This window comes from Anser anser (genome assembly GCF_964211835.1).
Source record: "Anser anser genome assembly, chromosome: 15".
In the NCBI taxonomy this organism is placed as follows: Eukaryota; Metazoa; Chordata; class Aves; order Anseriformes; family Anatidae; genus Anser; species Anser anser.
The window spans coordinates 12,545,244-12,564,862 of NC_139736.1; the positions used below are offsets into that span (position 1 = coordinate 12,545,244).

Here is a 19,619-nt window from a genome sequence, read left to right on the forward strand (position 1 = left end):
GGGATGCACATACCTGTACTGGGATGCAGGTTCCCATACTGGGATGCACGTACCCATACTGGCATGTAGATTCCTGTAACAGGATGCATGTACTGGGATGCCTGTTCCCATACTGAGATGCCCATTCCTGTCCCGGGATGCCCGTTCCCATATTGGGATGCCCGTTCCCATACCGGGATGCCCGTTCCCATATTGGGATGCCCGTTCCCATACTGGGATGCCCATTCCCATACCGGGATGCCCGTTCCTGTGCCGGGATGCCCATTCCCCCCGGGATGCCCGTTCCCATACTGGGATGCCTGTTCCCATATTGGGATGCCCGTTCCCATACTGGGATGCCCGTTCCCGTACCGGGATGCCCGTTCCCCCACCGGGATGCCCGTTCCCCCCGGGATGCCCGTTCCCATACCGGGATGCCCATTCCCCCCGGGATGCCCGTTCCCATACCGGGATGCCCGTTCCCATACTGGGATGCCCGTTCCCGTACCGGGATGCCCGTTCCCCCACCGGGATGCCCGTTCCCCCCGGGATGCCCGTTCCCATACCGGGATGCCCATTCCCCCCGGGATGCCCATTCCCCCCGGGATGCCCGTTCCCCCTGGGATGCCCATTCCCCGCGGGATGTCCGTTCCCATATTGGGATGCCCGTTCCCCCCCGGGATGCCCGTTACCCCCGGGATGCCCATTCCCCCCGGGATGTCCGTTCCCATATTGGGATGCCCGTTCCCCCCCGGGATGCCCGTTCCCATACCGGGATGCCCGTTCCCCCCGGGATGCCCGTTCCCATCCCGGCCCGCCGCCGCCCCTCTCCCCACGCCGTGCCACGGGACGCGGGGCCGGGGCTGCCGGCGGGGCGGGGCGGAGCGGGGCGGGCCCCGGTTCCCCGCTTCCCCGGTTCCCCGGGCGGCGGCGGGGAGGGGGGGGGGGCGCAGAGGGGGGGGCGCTGCGCCGTGCGCTGCGGCGGGGGCGGCTCCGTTCGGCTCCGCTCCCGCCCCCGCCGCCGCCGCCGCCGCCGCCGCCCCGCTGCCATCGGCGGCTCCCGGCGCCGCCGCTCTCAACTCGGAGCCGGGCCCGCCGCAACGCGGGGCTGGAGGGCAGAGCCGCCCCCCCCGCCGCCGCCGGCCCCCCCGCCGCCCTCCCCGCCGCCCGCGCCGCTCCCCTGCCCGGTTCGCCGGCCCCGGGCGCGGGGGAGCGGCGGAGCCCGCACCCCGCCGGGTGCATGGACAGGAGCTCCCTGCTGCAGCTCATCCAGGAGCAGGTGAGAGCCGCGGCGCGGGTGGGGGGGATGCTGAGGTGGGGGGGCTGCGGGGGGGGGGGGGGGGCGCCGAGCACCGGGCAGCGCTACCGGGGGGGCGGGCGGGCACCGGGCTCCGCGCTGGAAAGGGGAGGGTGGGGGGGCACCGTGCAACGGGCAGCGCTGCCGGGGGTGCGGGGGTGGGGGGGCGTTGCGCCCGGTGCCCCCCCCACGGTGAAAGCCCCCCCGTGCCCCCTCCGTCGCCCGCGGTGCCCCCGTTGCGTCGCTGAGCCCGGGCAACTCGGCGCACTTGTGGCCTCCTCCCCGCCCTGCGCGCCCCGGGCCGGATCCTGCCGAGGTGCGCGCGGGGCGCGCCGTCAAGGACGGGGGGTGCTGAGCCCCGGCGGGGCTGCGCGATGGGGCCCCCCCATCCCGGCGGCTCGGCCGCCCCGCTGCGGGCTCGGGCTCACGGCCGCGGGGGGCTGCGTCGAGCCCCGTGACCTGATTGCGGGAGCAGCCCGGGGGTGCACCAGCGCTGCGCAGCGGCGGCCCCGCACCGCCGGCAGGATCAGGCCCCGGCACACGAACGCTCCGTGAGCCCCGGCACCGTCCCCGCACGGCGCTGCACCCCCAGCACCTCCCTCGGTGGCCTCGGCTGTGGGGCCTGACCCCTCTCCCCCCGATCCAGCGACTCCGCTGTGGGGCTGGGGAGGGAATTTACTGGGGGTCAGGGTTGGCGGTGCCCCTCCGCCCCGGCCCCTCGCCCCCCCGGCTGCCTCCGTGACCTTGGGCGAGTCCCCCCGGCCTCCCCGCGGGGTGCTGCGGTGCTGTCACCCCGCTGCTGGGTGCCTCCGGGAGGGAGCGGGTCCTGGGGGAGCCCCACGGGGCTGAGGGGCCAGGAGCTGTCCCCCCTCCGGGCTGTAGGGCCGGGGGCGTGGGGAGATGTCCCCCCCCCTGAAGCAGACAGCTGCTCCCTGGAGCTTGGTGTGTGTCGGTGCGTGGGGCAGCATGCGCCAGGTCCTGGCGTGGCACGTGGGGTGGGGGGCAAGTGGCACCGGGGTGCTCCCTGGCCCCATGGGCTGGTGGCTGCTGCAAGGCTGAGAGCACAGCTCACATCCCGCATCCCGTACCCTGCATCCCACGTCCCACACCCCGCACCCAGCTCCGAAACCTGTGCCTATGCCCCCACCTCCCACTGAGGCTGGCGGGGAGGCCCTGCGTGCGCTTCAGCTCCCCATCATTAAATTCGCCCTGCGCTGTGCTTTTTGCCCCTCTCCCCCTGCTAAATCTCCCCCCAGAGCCTGGCGCCGTCCTGCAGCCACCAGCACCCACCTCGGGCAGGATCAGCCCTGGGATGTGGAGTGGGCTCTGGGCAGCCGAACCCCCCTTGGGAAGGGATTTTTGGCTTTTCCCTGGCGAAAGTGCACATGCGGGGTGCCAGCCGTGCCTGCGCGCTCGGTGCCCTGCCCGTCCCGTGGGGACATTGCCCACGAGTTTGCTCCCCGGAGAAGAAAGGAGCAAAAACGACACGGGGGAATGGCCGGGTAATTCTGCTGGTGGCTCCAGAGCGGGTCCCCAGCTGTGCTCCAGCCATCAGAGAGTGAGCACCTTCCTCATCCCCGTCCTCCTTGCGCCTTCCTGAACTCCTCACCTCCAGCAGTGGGACGGTGGCATGGAGCGCCCGATGGTCACGGGGTACCCGATGGTCACAGCGTGCCCAGCAGTTTGGGGAGCCCTGAGGAGGGTGCAGGTGCCCCGGCACAGGTGCTGTGGAGCTGGGAGGTGCAGGAGGTGGAGGAGGAGGAGGAGGAGGAGGAGGATGGTGCCAGCACCGCGCGTGTGTTTGGCTTCGTGGCTTCCTGGCTGGCAGGCTGCTGGCGGCGGGGAGCGACTGAGTGGGAGAGTGGTGGCTGCGCAGCGAGCGGCGGGGCTGCCGCGGCTCCTGGAGCGGCACGGCGTGGGGCAGGCGGTGCTGTGGGGCAGGCGGTGGCATGGGGCGGGCGGTGGCATGGGGGCACCGACTCGGGGCTACCAGCTGCTCCGGGAACGCCCCCTGGCCATGCCCATGCCATATCCAGCAGCTTGACCCTGAGAACACCGGCTTCATCGGCGTGGAGACGTTCGCCAGCCTCGTGCACAGCCATGAGCTGCCCCTGGACCCCGCCAAGCTGGACATGCTGGTGGCCCTGGCACAGGGCAACGACGAGGGGCAGGTCTGCTATCAGGAGCTGGTAGACCTGGTCAGTGCCGGGGCGAGGCGGGGACGGGGACGGGAGCGTGGGTGGGTGCCACCCCGCGTGCTGCCGGGGCCGGACCCTCCCGGTGGGCTGGGGTGGGCGCCGGGGGCCTCCCGGTGCGAGCCGGGACCGGGCGCCCCGCAGCTCCCGGCGGCGGCCACGGGCTCTCTCCGCAGATCAGCAGCAAGCGCTCGAGCAGCTTCAAGCGAGCCATCGCCAACGGGCAGCGAGCCCTGCCCCGGGACGGGCTGCTCGACGAGACCGGCCTGGGCTTCTACAAGCGCTTCGTCCGCTACGTGGCCTACGAGATCCTGCCCTGCGAGATGGACCGGCGCTGGTACTTCTACCAGCACCGCACGTGTCCCCCGCCCGTCTTCATGGCAGCCGTCACCCTCACCCAGGTGGGGGCTCGGCGGGGGGGCTGAGCCTGGCTGCGTCCTGGTGTCCTTGGGGGGCTCAGACCGGGGCTGGAGGGGACAGACGGCGCTGGTTGTGGTGTCCCCGTGCCTATGGGAGGCTCCGACCTGGGGCAGATGGGATGGGTGACAGCAGCCGTGATGTCCCCGTGCCCCACACCTGGCTGGAGGGACTTGGGCATTGGGGGGGAGGTGACAGCCCCGTGGGTCCCTGCAGATCATCGTATTCCTGTGCTATGGCGCCCGGCTGAACAAGTGGGTGCTGCAGACCTACCACCCCGAGTACATGAAGAGCCCCCTGGTCTACCACCCCGGGCACCGCGCCCGCGCCTGGCGCTTCCTCACCTACATGTTCATGCACGTGGGGTGAGTCCCTGCCGTCGGCACGGCTCCGCCGACCCGGGGTGCCCAGGGACGCTGGCCTGAGCCAACGCGTCCCCTCGTGTCCCCTGGTGTCCCCCGCGCAGGCTGGAGCAGCTGGGGTTCAACGCCCTCCTGCAGCTGATGATCGGGGTGCCACTGGAGATGGTTCACGGCATCCTGCGCATCAGCTTCCTCTACCTGGCCGGCGTCCTCGCAGGTGGGCGAGCGCCCGCGCCGGTCCCTGTCCCCGCTGTCCCCGCAGCCAGCAGGGTGGCCCCGCGGGGTGGGGCTGGGGGGGCAGCGCGGAGCCTCCCCCTGACAAGGCGCCGTGCCGCAGGCTCCCTCACCGTCTCCATCACGGACATGCGGGCACCCCTGGTTGGTGGCTCGGGGGGGGTCTACGCGCTCTGCTCGGCTCACCTCGCCAACGTCGTCATGGTCAGCGGGGGGGTGATGGGGGGGGCACTGGGGGTGGGCGCCGGGGGGTGAGAACATGGGTTGGGCGTCGTCGGGGTGGGCGTTGTTGGGGTGGGCATTGCGGTGCAAGACAATGGGACGGGTATCGTGGGGTGGCTCTGTGATGGGAGACTGTGGGGTGGGCACCATGGTGCGAGGTTGTGGGGCTGCACCATGGGGTGGGCACCATGGGGTGGGAGCCATGGAGTGAAATTGTAGAGTGGTCATCTTAGGGTGGGCACCATTCCCGTGGGAGCCATGGGATGGCACTCTCATGTAAGATTACGGGGTGGGAATCATGGGTTGGGCATGATGGTATGAAACTGTGGGGTTGTATGATGGGGTGGGCACCATGGGGTGGGAGCCATGGGATGGCACTGTGATGTGAGATTGGGCACCATGGGGTGGGCATCACATGGTGGGCACCATGGGGTGAGATTGTAGGGTGGGCATCATGGGGTGGGCACCATGGGGTGGGAACCATGGGTTGGGCGTCATGGTATGAAGCTGGGGGGTTGCATCGTGGGGTGGGAATTGTGGGGTGGGAATCGTGGGGTGGGAATTGTGGGGTGGGCATCACGGTGTGAGAGTGGGGCGCGGGCACCATGCCAGGTCACGGGGGTGGCACTGTGGGGCGAGCAGGGTTTGGGTGTCGTGGGGCTCTGCTGTCGTGGGGTGGCCCTGCTGCGGGGGGCTCAGTGTCCATCTGTCTGTCCGCAGAACTGGGCCGGGATGCGCTGCCCCTACAAGCTGCTGCGGATGGTGCTGGCGCTGGTGTGCAGTGAGTATGGGGACGGGGATGGGGACGGGGCCGGGAGCCGGTGCCACCCGCGGCGCTGCCTTGCAGTGAGCTCGGAGGTGGGTCGCGCCGTCTGGCTCCGCTTCTCGCCGCCGCTGCCGGCCTCGGGCCCCCAGCCCAGCTTCATGGCCCACCTGGCGGGGGCCATCGTGGGCATCAGCATGGGGCTGACCATCCTGCGCAGCTACGAGGAGAGCCTGCAGGACCAGTGCGGCTGGTGGGTCGTGCTGCTCTCCTACGGCACCTTCCTGCTCTTCGCCGTCTTCTGGAACATCTTCGCCTACGACCTGCTGGGGGCACAGATCCCCCCCCCGCCCTAACCCCCCCCCCCCAGCCCCCCCAGAGCACCCCATTGCCGTACCGATGGCCGGAGCCCGGCGGAGGGGGGGCCCCGCGCGTGACATGGGGACAGGCCTGCCCCCCCCTGCCCCCTCGGTGCTAGCGACCGCGCCGCCCCCCCGCGTGTACCCCGGCAGCCCCCCCTCTGCCCCCCGCCCCCCCCCGGCTGAAGGAAGCCGCTCCCCGGGGGGGGGGGGGGGGGAACCCGTGCGACCCCCAAGGGGGGGGGCTCCGCCTGCCCCCGAAGCCCCTTTCCAGGCTCCTCCGGGCCCGGGGGCCCGACTCGTGCCCCCCCCCCCCGAAGGGAATTGCACTTTCACGCCGGGAGCGATTTTATTTTTCTACCCAAAGAAGCACCGGAGGGGCGGGGGGGGGGGGGCGGGGGTCAGGCAGCAGCACGGTCCCGCGGTGGCCCCCCCGGCCCCCCCCCGGCCCCCAGCGCGGGGTGTGTGTGTGTGTGCGGGGGGGGCTCGGGGACCCCGCTCGGCCCCCCCCCCGTTTTTGGAGTACAAATAAATATTTTGCACACGGCCGGCGCCCGGCCTCTGCGGGGGGGGGGGGGGGGCGGTAATTAGTGTGTGTGCGGGGGGAGCTTAACGATGCCGTGCTGCGCTAATTGGGGGCGGGTGTTATTGGGGGGGGGGGGGGGTGACGAGCACGAACCAGGGACGCGCGCGCCGGGGGGGGGGGGAGCAGCGCGCGCTGCGCAGGGGCGCGCCAAAAGTCGCCCCGCCCACAGCCCCGCCCACCAGGCCACGCCCACCACCGAGTTCCCGCCCGCCCGCGTAGCCCCGCCCACAACCGCCAAGCCCCGCCCCGCCTCCACCACAGGCCCCGCCCACACGCCCAGGCCCCGCCCACTCCCCCTCCCCCGGAAGTGACGCGCAGCGGGGGGGGCGGGGCGGCGCTGTCGCAGTGCGCGGCCGCAGCAGGAGCGGAGCCGGCGGCCCCCGGCGGGCGGCAGGGCCGGGCCGGGCCGGGCCATGAAGGGGAAGGAGGAGCGGGAGGGCGGCGCGGCGGGGCCCGGCGGCGCGGCGGCGGCGGCGGGGCCGGGAGCAGCGGGAGGGGGCGGCGGCGGCGGCAGCCCCGAGAAGAGCCACAGCGCGCAGGAGCACAAGGAGCAGGGCAACCGGCTCTTCGGCGGCCGCAAGTACCCCGAGGCCGCCGCCGCCTACGGCCGCGCCATCGTGAGTGCGCCCCGGGACCCCCCCACACACCCCCAGCCACCCCCGGGCCGACCCCAGCCCCGTGGGCACGGCACGGCCCCTCCCCCGGGGTGCCCCCCCCCCCCCCGCAGGGAGGCGCGGGGCTGGGTGGCGGCAGCGCCCCGCGGTCCCCGCTCCGTGCCCCCCCCGCTCCGTGCCCCCCCCGCTCCGTGCCCCCCCCGCTCCGTGCCCCCCCCGTCCCGGTGCCCTCCCCCCGGGTGCCCGGGTTCGGCGCCGTCGCCCTGCCCGGCGCTGACGCCCGTCCGCCCCGCAGAACCGCAACCCCTTGGTGGCCGTGTACTACACCAACCGGGCCCTGTGCTACCTGAAGATGCAGCAGCACGACAAGGCGCTGGCGGACTGCAAGCGGGCGCTGGAGCTGGACGGGCAGTCGGTGAAGGCGCACTTCTTCCTGGGGCAGTGCCAGATGGAGATGGAGAGCTACGACGAGGCCATCGCCAACCTGCAGAGAGGTGAGCGGCGGCGGCTGGCGGCGGGGCGGGGGATGCCGCAGCCACGCGGCCGGGCTTTGAGACGTGCCCCGTGTCATTCCCCCCCCCCCCCCCCCCCCCCAGCCTACAACCTCGCCAAGGAGCAGCGGCTGAACTTCGGGGACGACATTCCCAGCGCGCTGCGCATCGCCAAGAAGAAGCGCTGGAACAGTATCGAGGAGAAGCGAATCAACCAGGAGAACGAGCTGCACTCCTACCTGACCAAGCTGATCATGGCGGAGAAGGAGAGGTAACGACAGCCGGGGTCCCCTTTCCCCTCAGCTTCCTGCACGGCTGAGCCCAAAGGTGTGGATGTGACCCATGGGTGACGTGTGTGTGCATGTAGCAGGCGGTGGGAGAAGAAGCAAGCCGCTGTAAAGATCTTTCGGTGCCGTGAAGCTGTTGTGGCTCCGAGCACAGCACCCCTGCCTCCCTGGGCAAGCAGAACCCCGGGGCTGGGTCAGCGATGGCATCCCATCACCGCTTCCGATCCCTGCCCTGATTTCTCCTGCCTCTGTCCTAGGGAGTTGGCCGAGTGCCGCAAGACCCAGCAAGAAGAAAACGTGGACGAGAGCCGGAGCCGCGTTCAGCTGGCCGGCATCGAGGCCAAGCACGTGAGTGGCCGTGCGGGCACAGGGCAGGCAGGAGGGAGCCAGGGTTCCCCCGGGTGCTGCTCCCTCCCGTCCTTGGCTCGACGCAAGCTGCTTTTTTCTGTTTTGCCCTCCTTGCGTGTCCCCCTGTGGCAGCGTCCCCTGCTCTGTCACCCTGCTGTCGCAGCTGGGGCAGCCTGGCAGCGGTGAGACCGCTGTGCCCTGACGGATGCGGCGCCCGTGGTTCCTCGATGGCCGTGCGATGCGAGCAGCTCCTGTCCGCTGCGGCCACGTGTGGGTCTGCGTGGCGTCCCGGAGCAGGGGACTAATCCGGGGATAAAAATAGCCCCGCAAAGGAGGGTTATTTTTAAGCTGGATCACTTCTGCCACGCGGTTCAACCGTGAGGGTTGGGAAACGGGGGCTGGGAACCCAAGGGGCTGCCCCAGGACCTGTGGCCAAATCCACGCTCCCGCTGGCAGTGGGGTCTGTCCCTGCGTGGGGCAAGCTGGGTCTGCAGCACCCGTGGGTGGGAGATATTGGGGCTCACTCCTGCCTGGAGCCTCTGACGTGGGAGAGGAGAGGGGAGCGGGCTGTGCTCCCCCCTCACCGCGCACCTTCCTCTTTCAGGACAAGTACCTGGCAGACATGGACGAGCTCTTCTCGCAGGTGGATGAGAAGAGGAAGGTGAGTGTGCCCCGGCACGTGCTCCCCGCTCTCCCCAGCCAGAGCTGCTTGCTCTAACCCACTTCAGTCCCTGCTGCCAAGGTAAAGCTGCGGCTTGAGTCTCCTGCGCTCCCCTCCTCCCAAGCCAGCCCTTGGCCAGCAGCAGGGACGGCGTGCCAGGGGCAAGCCCCGTCCGAGCCGCTGCTGCGGCATGCAGCTGCTTGCACCCTCACTCACCGCCACCTCTCAGCACTTTTTAATTCTGAGGCTGCGTTTGCCCGGCCCCTCCTAACCCGGCTCCGCGTCTCTCGAGCCAGAAGCGGGACATCCCCGACTACCTGTGCGGGAAGATCAGCTTCGAGCTGATGCGGGAGCCCTGCATCACGCCCAGCGGGATCACGTACGACAGGAAGGACATAGAGGAACATCTCCAGGTACTGCTGGGCTGGGGACGCTCCTGCCCCGCGCCCTCCTTGCCCTGGCAGCAGCAGGAAGCTCTGGGCTGGGTCGCCACGCGGGTGCTGCGCTAGCCCAAGCAGCCGTGCCGCCGGCCCCGGGGCCGGGTATGCGGTGTAACCGGTTCCCGGCCACCTCCTCCCTTGCAGCGCGTGGGTCATTTTGATCCCGTGACGCGGAGTCCCCTGACCCAGGACCAGCTGATCCCCAACCTCGCCATGAAGGAGGTGATCGACGCCTTCATCTCGGAGAACGGCTGGGTGGAAGATTACTGACGGCCGAGGGGCCACGCCGGCCCCCTTGGGTTCTCCCCGCCACCCTGGCCGCGGCACCACGCTGCCCTGGCCGGGCTGGCACAATGCCTTACTCCCTCCCCGTCTGTCCCCCCTCCGCTCTGGGTGCCCAGGGACCCTCCGGCAGCGATGGGCGAGGGCATGTCACCTTCCCCCTTCCCGTGGAACCGCGGCTGGGCAGGCGCGAAGGCTCCCGCCCGCAGGGAGCGCAGCGCTTGGAGGAGCCCTGGCTGGTGGCATGGAGGAGGGGGGCTTGTGGCTGCCTGGGAGGGCCGACAACACCTTCGTCGCCCGCAGAGGAGGGAAGGGACCCCCCCGCCTGTGCTGACAATCTCCAAAGTTGCTCCCCCGCAGCAGGAGCCGGGTGTGGAGCGCGCTGGGGCGGGCGCCCGGTGCTCCCCGTGCGGCTCTGGCCGGGTCCCCTCCTTCCCGTGTACATAGCTCCTCTCCTCGTCCAGCTCCCGTCGGGCCAGGGTGGTGTCTTCCCTCTTTCCTGTAAATAGCCACGTGCTGGGGTGGGAGCCGAACGCGTGCTCTGCCGATACTGCCTTCCCTCTGGGCTTTTTCTGGGGAACAACTGTCCCTGGGCTGGAAGGGGCTGGGGGCACCCCCTCCTGCTGGCCCCAGGACCGTGGTTCCCCCCGAACAAGCAGCCGGGTTCAAGTTCATCTTCCTTTTAATGAAATCCCTTTGGGGGAAAAAAAAAAAACACCAACCCCCCCCCATCTGACTGAGTCTACAGCATTTTGGTCGGCGGCGTCGCCGCGTGGTTGGCCTGCAGCCTGCCTGGCTTCCCGGCGCTCTGGACATTTGCCAATGTCAATAAAAACAAAACAACAACAACAACAAAACCTTCAGCAATAAATGTGAAAAGAGCTCGCGTGGTTCCTGACGCTCTCTGCGAGGGGCTGGGGGAAGGCCGGGGCTGCTTCCCTGGCCTCTCCCGGTGGCTGGCGGGGGGGGTGCATTTTGTCCCCGTGTTCAGTGGCATCGCTGGAGCCGAGGTGCCGGTTCTCCTCCTAGCCCTGTGTGCTGTGCAGGCAGCAGGGGCTGTTCCTGTTCCAGCACAGGGCAGTGCCCACCCGAGCCCCACCCTGCCCGCGTGGGCCGGGGTTTGCCCCAGCTCCCGTCCCTGCCTGGCAGGGCTGGCGCAAGCCCCGCGGCAGGGCCTAAATTTTAACCCAAGGTGGGGGCAGCCCAGTTAAAAACCACAGCAGCGGGTGCTTGGTCCCGACAGCAGTGTTTCGGGCGGGGGGGGGGGTGTCCGGTGCCCCCGGGCTGCTCGCTGTGTTGGGATGGGGCACGGACACCGGGGGGACGTCCCCGTGCCCGGCGCTACCCCAGGAAGGTGGAGATGAAGACGCTGGTGTCCAGGTTGAGCGTGGCGTGCCACCAGCGGTCGGGGAAGTACAGCACCTGCGGGCAGAGCGCAGCGGGGGCTCCCTGGGGCTCCCGCCCCGCCACAGGAGCTGCCCGCCAGTGCTTTTCCCTCCCGCCCTCGGGCCGGGGCGGGAGCCGAGCGCTGCCTGCGCCCTGCCTGCGCCCTGCCTGCAGCCCTCACCTCCCCGGGGCGGACGGTGCACTCCAGCGGCCGCTCGGCCGGCGGCAGCGTGGGGTAGGTGTGCTGGAGCCAGGCCAGCGTCGTCTCGTTGGGGTGGAAGTGGGGAGTTTTATCCGGCGGGTAGAGAAACCAGCGCTGGGAGATGCCGCAGAGGCTCAGCGCCCCCTCGCCAAAGCCCCCGGGTGGCTTCCAGACCCCCCCCCCCCCCCTGGCCCCCCGCTCACCTTCCTGCCGAAGATCACCTCGGAGTAACCGGGGCCGTGCCAGTGGAAGGGGACGCCCGAACCCGAGCCTGGGGAGGGAGCGGGTGCTGGGCGGCCCCGGGGCTGCCTGCGCCTCCCCCCCCCCCCCCCCCCCAGCAATGCTGACCCCACGGCCCCACGCGGCCCCCACCTGCGATCCCGAAGCTGTAGGCGCCGCTGGTGCCGGGGATGCGGAACGGCGGCGGCACGTACTGCTGGAAGAGGGGGCCCCACTCGGTGAAGTTGTTGTCCCCGAAGAAGTAGAGGGTGTCTGTGGGGGGGGGAACGGGCGCTGAGGGGGCTGCGCAGGGGCCAGCTGTGGGTCGGGGGGGGTGGGGGGGGGGGCCGCGCTACCCACCGCTGCCCAGCGTGGTCGGGTCCTGTGGTTTCAGGAGCTGCTCCACGTACTCCTGGAAGGGGACGTCCACTGCGGGCAGGGCGAGAGCTCAGCCAGGAGCCCCCGCACGCCCTGCCCGGGACCACCGGGGTGGGGGGGGTGTGGGGTTGTCCCGCAGACCCCCTCAGCGCCTCACCTTTGCGGTAGGAGTAGGTGTTGGCCGTGCTGAGGCGCACCAGGCGCTGCCCGAAGGCGGCCAGCAGCTTCTCGCGGGTGCACAGAGCCCGGAACGCCTGCGGGACGGCGGGACGGGCACGGTGCCGCTGCCACCCCGCTGCCACCCCCCCAGTGCCCCCCCCATCCCCCCCCCTCCAGTGCCCGGCACTCACCGAGTTGTCCGTGACCCCGCGCAGGATGACGGGCCGCGAGAAGGCGAACCTGGGGGGGGGAGGGGGGGGGGGCGGCGCAACCAGGGTGGGGGGTCCCAGGGGGAAATATGGGGATGGCACCAGGACCCCCCCCTGGGCCCCCCCCCTCCGAGACCCCCTCCCCCGGGACCCTCTCCCCGGGGTCCCCCCACCCGACACCCCCCCACCCCACCCCCGAGACCCTCCCCGGGGTTCCCCTCCCCCAGGGTCCCCCCCCCGAGACTCCCCTCCCGGGACCCCTCCACCCCCCCGCGGGACACCCATCCCGGGACCCCCCCGAGACCCTCCCGGGGTCCCCCTACCCGAGACCGCCCCCATCCCGCGACCCCCCCCACCCCTCGGGACCCCCCCGAGACCCCTCCCCCGGGACTCCCCCGGGATTCCCCCTCCGAGGCCCCCCCCCTTCCCGGAACCCCCATCCCGGGGCACCCCCCGGTCCGCCCCCCCCCCGCCCCCCCCGGCCCGGTACCGCTGCAGGAAGAGGGCGGAGGTGAGGGCCGCGTCCGCCCGCTCCACCGTGCACCGCGGCTCCTCCGGCACCGCGCCCGCCTGCCTGCAACGGGAGGCCCCCCCCGCTCGGTACCGGCCCCGCTCGGCGCCCGCCCCGCCGCTCCCGGCCCCGCTCCCCACCAGCCGCCTCCCGCCGGGGCCGCGCCGCCCGCGGGCCGGGCCCAGGCCAGCGGGGCCAGGAGGCCGAGCAGCCGCCGCGCCGCCGCCATGGGCCGCCCGTGGACTACAGCTCCCAGCACGCACCGCGCCGCACGGCTCCCGGCGGGGGGGGCGCGCTTAAAGGGGCGATACCCAGTGCCGGACAGGTGGGGCCCACAAGTTGGGCCCCATAGGGACCCCCCCATAGGGACCCCCCGTGCCGTAGCGGGGCCACCGCGAGGGGGCTGAGCGAGACCCCGCGGTCCCCAAGCGCGGCCCCGAGGCCCCCCCACACACAGCCGTCAAGCAACGCCAGGAGCCCCGAGGCTGGTTTGGTTTAATTCAGTACAAAACGGCACGCGCAGGGGTGCGGGGAGCCCCCTGCCCCCAGGCTCTGTACACAGGATCCCCAAAATAAATACGCACACAGGGAGTCGCCCCCACCGCGGCACCAATTCTTGCCCCCCCGGGCCGTGGCGAGGGGCCGGTGCCGGCGGCGGGGCTCAGGTGTACTCGCAGAGGTGGCCGCAGCCCGCGGGGCAGTGCGAGCTGGTCTCCAGCCACTTCATGATGTGCTGCAGGTGGCCGCCGTGGCTGCAGCCCTGGCACCAGACGAAGAGCCCCTTGACGACGTGGTGGCACACGGCGCACATGCTGGCACACTGCCGGCACCTGCGGCGGAGGTAAGGGGTGAGCGAGGGCTGGGAAAGGCCCCGAGGGGACACAGAGAGGGAACGGGGTGGGGGGGGACCAGCCCCATCCTGCTGCGTACTGCTGCCCCGGCAGCCCCCAGGCTGTGCCAGCAGGGGACGCGGGGCTGTCCCCCAGCTCCCGCCCTCACCTGTCGCAGATCCAGCCCCTGTTGCTCATGGGCCGCTTGCAGTTGCTGCAGTTGATGTGGAGGGTGGTGGAGGCCTGGTTGAGGCAGTTGATGGCGCGACACGTGCTCAGCTTGATCACCTCGTTGGAGATGTTCCAGAGCTGGAAGCGCTGCAGCAGGTCGATGTAGGAGGTGTACCAGTGCTCCTGGGGACGGCACGCACAGCTCAGCCCCAGCTCCCAGGGACAGAGCCCTGCAGAGGGGGAGCTGCTCTTCCCCCAGCCCGCACGGTGCTGGGCCAGCCCTGAAAGCGGGGTCGATCCTTGCCCAGCCCGCCAGGACAGGACACCCGGGGGGAAAAGCAGCGAGGAAGAGGTTTGGCTGTGGGCTCCCCCCCTGTACCTGGGTCTGCTCATCGATCTCCTTGCGGATGCGATCTCCCAGCACGATGAGCACAGACACGGCCGTCTGCACATCCCCCTGCTCGGCGTAGAAGAGCAGCGTGTCCCGCACGATGGGGCTGAAGAAGTCGGAGGGCAGGCGGTTCTCGTAGAGCGAGTGGGAGATGGAGATGAGGGAGAAGGACTCCACGGGCGTCAGTGACACCGTCTCGGCCTCGTTGCCGCTGACGTGAGGGGAGTCAGCCTTGTCCTGCAGGTGGTCCAAGGCTGACGGGTTGTCCACAATTTCGTGGCGCAGAGGGAAGGCCTCCTGGGGAAGGCTGTATTCCTGCTCCTCAGCTGCAAGGAGAGACGCCCGTGCGGTCAGGAACGAGCGCGGAAGGCCGGGAGAGGATCCGGCCACGTGGCTGGGACCCGCAGCAGCTCTCAGCACCAGCAACACGCTCACCGTGCGGGTTCTCGTGGTCCATCATGTACAGGTCATCCTCATCCGCTTCCACGTCTCCCAGCAGGTAGTCCGCAGGGACATCGCTGCCCTCCGTCTCCTCGTTGTCTGTGTGCCCAGGGAGAGGGAAGTCAGCACAGCCCCCTCGGGGGGGTCACAGGGGTAAATCGCCTGTCTGCTGCCCCCTGGAATGAGCATACCCTCGTTTACAGGATAGATGTACCCACTTAGCATGTACCAGAGCCACCTATGTCCGGGACTGTGCCATCAGGGATCAGCTGAGGACAGCCGCAGGACTGTGCCGCCCCCGCCCCCCGCAAACGCTACCTTCGTTGTTGATCAGAGTGGAGGAGGAATCCAGGAGGATATTTTCCGTGCGGCTTTCTCCTTTGCTGCGATCCAGTCTCGACTCGCTGCCCAGCCCAGAGGGAATGTCCTTCAGGTTGAAGCTGGAAAAGAAGCCGCTCGCTCAGTTTAAAAGGCGCAAAAGTTCAGAGCTTCTGTTCTAGCCAGCAAGCAGGCTGGATGCGGGTCTCCAGTTACGATGTGAATGGTGGAACAAGAGACAATTCTCCTGAGAGCAAAAGAGTCAGCTGTCCCCACTTTGTAACTTAAAAAAAAAATAAATAATAACGCACTGCATTTGTGAGCACAGCCCTTTCTCTCAGCCTGGCATCCCTGTGCACCCACCGAAGACACCTGCAGAGGTTTCCCTGAGCGGTTTCAGAGCTGAGCACAGCCTCTTGACTCCATTTCTTGCTGTTCACGTTCAGCTTAGAACAGGGTAAATAGGAGCTGCTTCTCTGCAAGATGCTCGGCTATTTGTTATGCGTCGCTGCTCGCAGGCTCCTCCGAGACAGAAGAGGAACTGAATGGAGCTGACGCAGAGCCGTGATCTCCGGCTTGTGCTCGTGGTTTTGAGCTGGTGACAGGCAGTGACCTGGCTGGCTGCGGAGCTCGGTCGATGGCAAGGCGTTGTTTGATGTTATTTGAGTCTTTGCCACTCATCCCGGGAACCCAGCCCTGCGAGGTCTGAGAGCTAATTTGGAGCTCTCGCTCCTCACTTTCATGTGTCATTCGGAAGAGGAAAAACAAGTTTTCCTGCCTCGTCAGCCCGCAGCGGGGTTCTCAACACCAGCGAGCCACTGGCAGAGCGGAGCTGTGCTCTGCCTCTCGGAGGCAGGAGGAGACCTCTCCGCACCAGCCCCGTGCCAGCTCCGGCAGCCAGACAGGGGCTCTGCGTCCCCAGCCCACGGTCACAGCCGCAGTTCAGTGACTGCCGACACCACACCAGCCTCACACCCACCACAGCCAGCTTCAAACGCCGCTTCAGAGAGGGGAAGGAGCAGCACAGAAGCCTGCGTGGCTCGAGGCCAGGCTGCCCGCTCGCTCCTCACACCCACGCAGAAAACGACCGCACTCAGACGACGCCAACCTGCAAACCAGGGCGGGCTGAGGCCGGGGCTCTGACGCTCACGGAGCTGCTCTGGCGTCCCTTACCTGTTCATCAGCGGGAGGGCGGCGCTGCCTTTCCCCATGCTGTGATTGAGGTTAGCGGACGACACGGTGCCGAGGCTGGAGTAGATGATCCGGAGCATCGTCCACGTCTGAGCCACCTGCGTGGGACAGCCACGGTCAGACCTCACCTGTCCCAAGCAGCCCCTGGCTGCAAATCTACCAAATCACCTGCCCATATACCGAGCTGGGCAGGCTCAGGGGGATGCCGAGTGTCTGAGCACACAAGGAAATTTGTGCTTGCTGTAGGCAACAGCGCTGTGGGTGAAGGGAAACCTTCCAGGGACAGCCACAGGGCAGAGGGGAAGGGACAGAGGGACGGGATATCAGAGCCAGAGCACCGCTGCCAGCCAGGCCTCCTCCTCCTCCTGACAGCATCCCCCAACCTCACGTCTGTGCCGGGAGCCCCTGCCCCGCGCTCACCTGGTTGCGGTCCAAGCCCTTGGCCACCTTGGCGTTGTGGTCGCAGAGCTCGGCCAGCGGCCGGCCGGCCAGCGCGTACTGCTTGGCTGTGTGCACGAACCAGTCCATGCTGCCGCTCTCCACGTCCGTTTCGAAGACGCTGAGGGCGCTCGAGGAGGAGATGTACTCAAACTGCTCCGTGGGGTCCAGCTTGCGCTTGAAAAAGATGGGGTGGCGGCGGTCCCCGATGTAGGGCTTGCGGTTGGAGTCGGAGGAGATGAGGCTCTCCTTGGCCGCGAAGGCCAGGTCTCCGTAGAGGCTGTAGCACAGCCCCTCGGGGTTGGCCCGGTCGATGGGCTGGCTGGCGTCCTTGAAGATGTGCTGGTAGAGGGTGCTGTCCTTGGAGCCGGACAGGAGGAAGTAGGGGTCGTGGAGGTGGCGCCACACGATGCCCGTGGTGACGTCCTTGTGCTCCTCGAACATGGCGGAGGGGATGAAGGGGCGCCGCACGTCCCAGACGTAGATGTTGTGGTCCACCATCATGGAGCAGGTGGCGATGTGGTGCTTGCACTCCGGGCGCCACTTCACTCGGGCCACAGAGGCGATGGTCTGCACGCAGTAGATCTCCTTCGCCCGCGTGGTGTTCATGTCCCACACCTTCACCATCTTATCCCGGCCGCCTGTGGCCAGCCAGCCCCTGTGAGAAGGACGGGGAAAGATGCTGAGACACCGGCCCGCGGGGCGGGTGAAGCTCACGACATGGATGCAGCCGTGTGCCCGGCCATGGGCAAGCCGTGGCCGTGCCACGGGGAGGCAGCCAGGCTGCAATCGCACCCTCCCACGTGCTAATAGCCAAGTGAGGTAGCACCTCTCCTTCCCCTCCCAATTTGAGGTCCTGCATCTTCGGAACCACACTCACCTGACGGGATCCTCATTCCTCCCACATCTATTTTTTACTGGACATGGACAGCAGAGAGAAAAAAGGCCAGTCTGAACAGACTTCGGTGCCTCACTCGGCTTGTGAGGAGTCACAGCGGGACGCGAGGAAGATGCTACAGCACTGGCTGTGCACAGCTCCGTGGACACAACTATTTACAGACACACCTGAACCGCCCCCAGGGAAAGGCAGGAGGGAAACCTGACCAGCTGCAAGAAAGAGAGCTGGTATCTGCCCTTCCCTGAGCTGACCACCAGAGCGAGACGTGAAGGCCCTGGCACCAGACTGGGCATACCCGAGCATTAACAGTGGCTCAGGAAGCCCTGGCGTGTCAAAAACACAAACAAAACCCACACCTCCCTCTCCATCTTCAAGAAAAAGTACTAACTGCCCCCATCTTCATGCAACAGCACAGAGGCCAGGGTGTCAGAGACCCCGCTTCCCTTGGGAACCCATTTTTTGGGCTCTCTGGTCTCTGTGGAGACCGAGCAGCTGCCAGGGCCCGGCCCCACACCCACCGGTCCTCGGGGTGCCAGTCGCAGCAGAAGACGGGGCCGTTGTGTGCCGTGAACATCCTCTCGTAGCGGTCGGGCCGGCGGATGTCCCACAGCTGCACGTTCCCGTTCTCAAAGGTGGCGGCGAAGGTGAAGTAGTCGCGGATGCTGAACTGGACGTCGCGCACGCTCTCCGACTGGCCTGAGCGGGGAGAGAAGGGGAGAAGCGATGGGACAGAGCTCCGGCGATGCCGCTGGGAGACGTCCCCAAGCAGGGACAGATGCAGCTGGCTTCAAACCAGCCCCAAGGAGCCCTCCTGAGCACACCCTGAGTGGCAAAAGCCCCTCGGCTCCCTCCATGCCCGCTCCGAGCGCCACGTCCCACGCCTCACCCTCCTCCTGGGTGCGGGGCGAGGGCAAAGACCCCGGCTGGGGCAGCGGGGCAGCGGGGGGGCGGGCTCGTACCGGAGAAGGTGCTGACGGAGTCCTTCTTGCGCAGGTCGAAGCACTTCATGTAGCCGTCCTGCGAGCCGCTGAGGAGCATGTACACCTCGGTGGGGTGGAAGCAGACCTTGTTGACCGTGCGCTTGTGCTCGGTGAAGAGCTGGTCCTGCTTGTTGCGCGACGGCTTGCCCAGGTTCCAGGTGACCACCACGCCGTTGGTGGCGGCCGTGGCCAGCAGGTTCTCGTCCATCTGGTGCCACACCACGTCGGCGCAGCTGAAGTTGAGCGAGGGCTTGCGGCCCACGCGGAGGTTCAGCTTCTCCACGAACTGCTCCTCCTCGATGCCGTAGATCTTGAAGATGTTGCGCCCGGCCACCACCACCTGGGCGGCGTCGCGGCACACGCTGATGGCGTTGGCGGGGGCGTCCAGGTGGCAGAACATGGTGCGCCCCGACAGCGCCGCGCCGCCCAGCGCCGCGCCGGACCGCGACATCTTCTCCATGGCCGGGCGGGGCGCGGGGACCCCTCGCCGGGACGCGGGCTCCGAGCCTGGCGGCACGGCGGGCGGCATTCAGGCCCAGGAGGCCGCCCTGCGCCGCCTCGGCCCGGCCGCAACGAGCCCCGCGGGGCCGCGGCGCCCTCCCCGGGGCCTCCCCGGTTCCCCCCCGGTTCCCCCCCGGGGCCCCCCGGGCCCGCTCAGCCCCCGCAGGCCGCAGCCAGGCCCCAGCAGGCCCCGGCGCGGAAGCGGCCGCCAAGCCACGCCCCCTCCGCCAACCCACGCCCCCTCCGCCAAGCCACGCCCCCCTCCGCCAAGCCACGCCCCTCCGCCAAGCCACGCCCCCTCCCGCCCCCTCCTGCCCCGCCGCGAGCTAAACCCCGCCCCCGACATAGACCACGCCCCCAGCTAAACCCCGCCCCCGAACTAGACCACGCCCCCCGCCAGACCACGCCCCCTACACCAAGACCACCCCCGAGTCAGGCCCCGCCCCGCCCGGCTCCAGGCCCCGCCCCCGATCCTCTCAGGCCCCGCCCCCAGCACTAGGCCACGCCCCCGACCCATTCAGGCCCCGCCCCCATCACCAGGCCCCGCCCCCCCGTCCCGGAGCGGGGGTGCCCGGGGGATGTGGGGGGGGCGCTGGGGTGTGGGGGTTATGGGGGTGCACGGGGACAATGGGGGGGCTATGGGGAGGTGCTGGGGGGTGTGTGGTGGGGTGGGGGGGTACAGGGGTGTGGGGGTCTCTGAGGCTTAATGGGAGCATGGGGGTATGGGGGTGCCCTGGGGGATTTGGGGGGGCTACGGGGGGGCAGCAGGGGCACGGGGGGTACATGGGGAGACTGGGGGGCAGCGGGTGTGCTGGGGGGGTGGGGAGGGATGGGGGGCACTGGGGGTTATGGGGAGGGA

General features: G+C 69.3%; 4 protein-coding genes across 9 annotated transcripts; 2 read left to right on the forward strand and 2 right to left on the reverse strand.

Annotated features, from left to right (window-relative positions):
• Positions 1 to 1,089: 1,089 nt before the first annotated feature.
• RHBDL1 (rhomboid like 1) lies at positions 1,090 to 5,958 on the forward strand. 4 transcript variants are annotated; one of them, XM_083800532.1, is made up of 8 exons: positions 1,090 to 1,258; positions 3,313 to 3,474; positions 3,648 to 3,872; positions 4,105 to 4,253; positions 4,355 to 4,467; positions 4,588 to 4,688; positions 5,427 to 5,487; positions 5,554 to 5,956. In XM_083800532.1, the coding sequence occupies exons 1-8, from the start codon at positions 1,220 to 1,222 to the stop codon at positions 5,823 to 5,825; spliced, it is 1,122 nt and encodes a 373-aa protein (XP_083656658.1). In that variant the 5' UTR covers positions 1,090 to 1,219; the 3' UTR covers positions 5,826 to 5,956. The 4 variants fall into 4 exon arrangements, with proteins under 4 accessions (XP_083656658.1, XP_083656659.1, XP_083656657.1 ...); XM_083800533.1 differs by having other exon boundaries at positions 3,316 to 3,474; XM_083800531.1 differs by lacking the exon at positions 1,090 to 1,258 and having other exon boundaries at positions 3,103 to 3,447; positions 5,554 to 5,958.
• Positions 5,959 to 6,747: 789 nt separating this feature from the next.
• Positions 6,748 to 10,419, forward strand: STUB1 (STIP1 homology and U-box containing protein 1). The gene is made up of 7 exons (XM_083799442.1): positions 6,748 to 7,031; positions 7,324 to 7,522; positions 7,625 to 7,790; positions 8,064 to 8,154; positions 8,759 to 8,815; positions 9,112 to 9,228; positions 9,400 to 10,419. Exons 1-7 carry the CDS (start codon positions 6,828 to 6,830, stop codon positions 9,523 to 9,525), a joined length of 960 nt encoding a protein of 319 aa, XP_083655568.1. The 5' UTR covers positions 6,748 to 6,827; the 3' UTR covers positions 9,526 to 10,419.
• Positions 10,202 to 12,872, reverse strand: JMJD8 (jumonji domain containing 8). Of its 2 annotated transcripts, XM_083799443.1 has the most exons (9): positions 12,742 to 12,870; positions 12,581 to 12,664; positions 12,073 to 12,121; positions 11,880 to 11,976; positions 11,705 to 11,773; positions 11,498 to 11,617; positions 11,329 to 11,396; positions 11,105 to 11,239; positions 10,202 to 10,959 (listed from the first exon to the last, which is right to left on the reverse strand). In XM_083799443.1, exons 1-9 carry the CDS (start codon positions 12,828 to 12,830, stop codon positions 10,879 to 10,881), a joined length of 792 nt encoding a protein of 263 aa, XP_083655569.1. In that variant the 5' UTR covers positions 12,831 to 12,870; the 3' UTR covers positions 10,202 to 10,878. The 2 variants fall into 2 exon arrangements, with proteins under 2 accessions (XP_083655569.1, XP_083655570.1); XM_083799444.1 differs by lacking the exon at positions 11,105 to 11,239 and having other exon boundaries at positions 10,731 to 10,959; positions 12,742 to 12,872.
• Positions 12,581 to 18,967, reverse strand: WDR24 (WD repeat domain 24). 2 transcript variants are annotated; one of them, XR_014572584.1, is made up of 10 exons: positions 18,239 to 18,967; positions 17,798 to 17,975; positions 16,364 to 17,039; positions 15,926 to 16,041; positions 14,753 to 14,874; positions 14,429 to 14,533; positions 13,982 to 14,319; positions 13,601 to 13,785; positions 13,186 to 13,431; positions 12,581 to 12,664 (listed from the first exon to the last, which is right to left on the reverse strand). XR_014572584.1 is itself a non-coding variant. In XM_083799441.1 (9 exons), exons 1-9 carry the CDS (start codon positions 18,786 to 18,788, stop codon positions 13,263 to 13,265), a joined length of 2,439 nt encoding a protein of 812 aa, XP_083655567.1. In that variant the 5' UTR covers positions 18,789 to 18,967; the 3' UTR covers positions 13,078 to 13,262. The 2 variants fall into 2 exon arrangements, 1 of the variants encoding a protein (XP_083655567.1); XM_083799441.1 differs by lacking the exon at positions 12,581 to 12,664 and having other exon boundaries at positions 13,078 to 13,431.
• Between the last annotated feature and the right edge of the window lie 652 nt (positions 18,968 to 19,619).

Excerpts from the sequence above, each read along its gene's own strand:
- WDR24 (XM_083799441.1), bottom strand. The coding sequence starts at position 18,788 with ATGCCGCCCGCCGTGCCGCCAGGCTCGGAGCCCGCGTCCCGGCGAGGG. Across the intron at positions 16,042-16,363 it reads AGGGCTTGGACCGCAACCAG|GTGGCTCAGACGTGGACGAT; the intron begins GTGAGCGCGGGG and ends TGTCCCACGCAG. Across the intron at positions 14,534-14,752 it reads CACTCTGATCAACAACGAAG|ACAACGAGGAGACGGAGGGC; the intron begins GTAGCGTTTGCG and ends CTGGGCACACAG.
- JMJD8 (XM_083799443.1), bottom strand. The coding sequence starts at position 12,830 with ATGGCGGCGGCGCGGCGGCTGCTCGGCCTCCTGGCCCCGCTGGCCTGG. Across the intron at positions 12,122-12,580 it reads TCCGCCCTCTTCCTGCAGCG|GTTCGCCTTCTCGCGGCCCG; the intron begins GTACCGGGCCGG and ends TCCCCCCCCCAG. Across the intron at positions 11,397-11,497 it reads CTACAGCTTCGGGATCGCAG|GCTCGGGTTCGGGCGTCCCC; the intron begins GTGGGGGCCGCG and ends CTCCCTCCCCAG.
- STUB1 (XM_083799442.1), top strand. The coding sequence starts at position 6,828 with ATGAAGGGGAAGGAGGAGCGGGAGGGCGGCGCGGCGGGGCCCGGCGGC. Across the intron at positions 8,816-9,111 it reads AGGTGGATGAGAAGAGGAAG|AAGCGGGACATCCCCGACTA; the intron begins GTGAGTGTGCCC and ends CTCTCGAGCCAG. Across the intron at positions 9,229-9,399 it reads ACATAGAGGAACATCTCCAG|CGCGTGGGTCATTTTGATCC; the intron begins GTACTGCTGGGC and ends CCTCCCTTGCAG.
- RHBDL1 (XM_083800530.1), top strand. The coding sequence starts at position 3,226 with ATGGGGCGGGCGGTGGCATGGGGGCACCGACTCGGGGCTACCAGCTGC. Across the intron at positions 4,254-4,354 it reads TACATGTTCATGCACGTGGG|GCTGGAGCAGCTGGGGTTCA; the intron begins GTGAGTCCCTGC and ends TCCCCCGCGCAG. Across the intron at positions 4,689-5,426 it reads ACCTCGCCAACGTCGTCATG|AACTGGGCCGGGATGCGCTG; the intron begins GTCAGCGGGGGG and ends GTCTGTCCGCAG.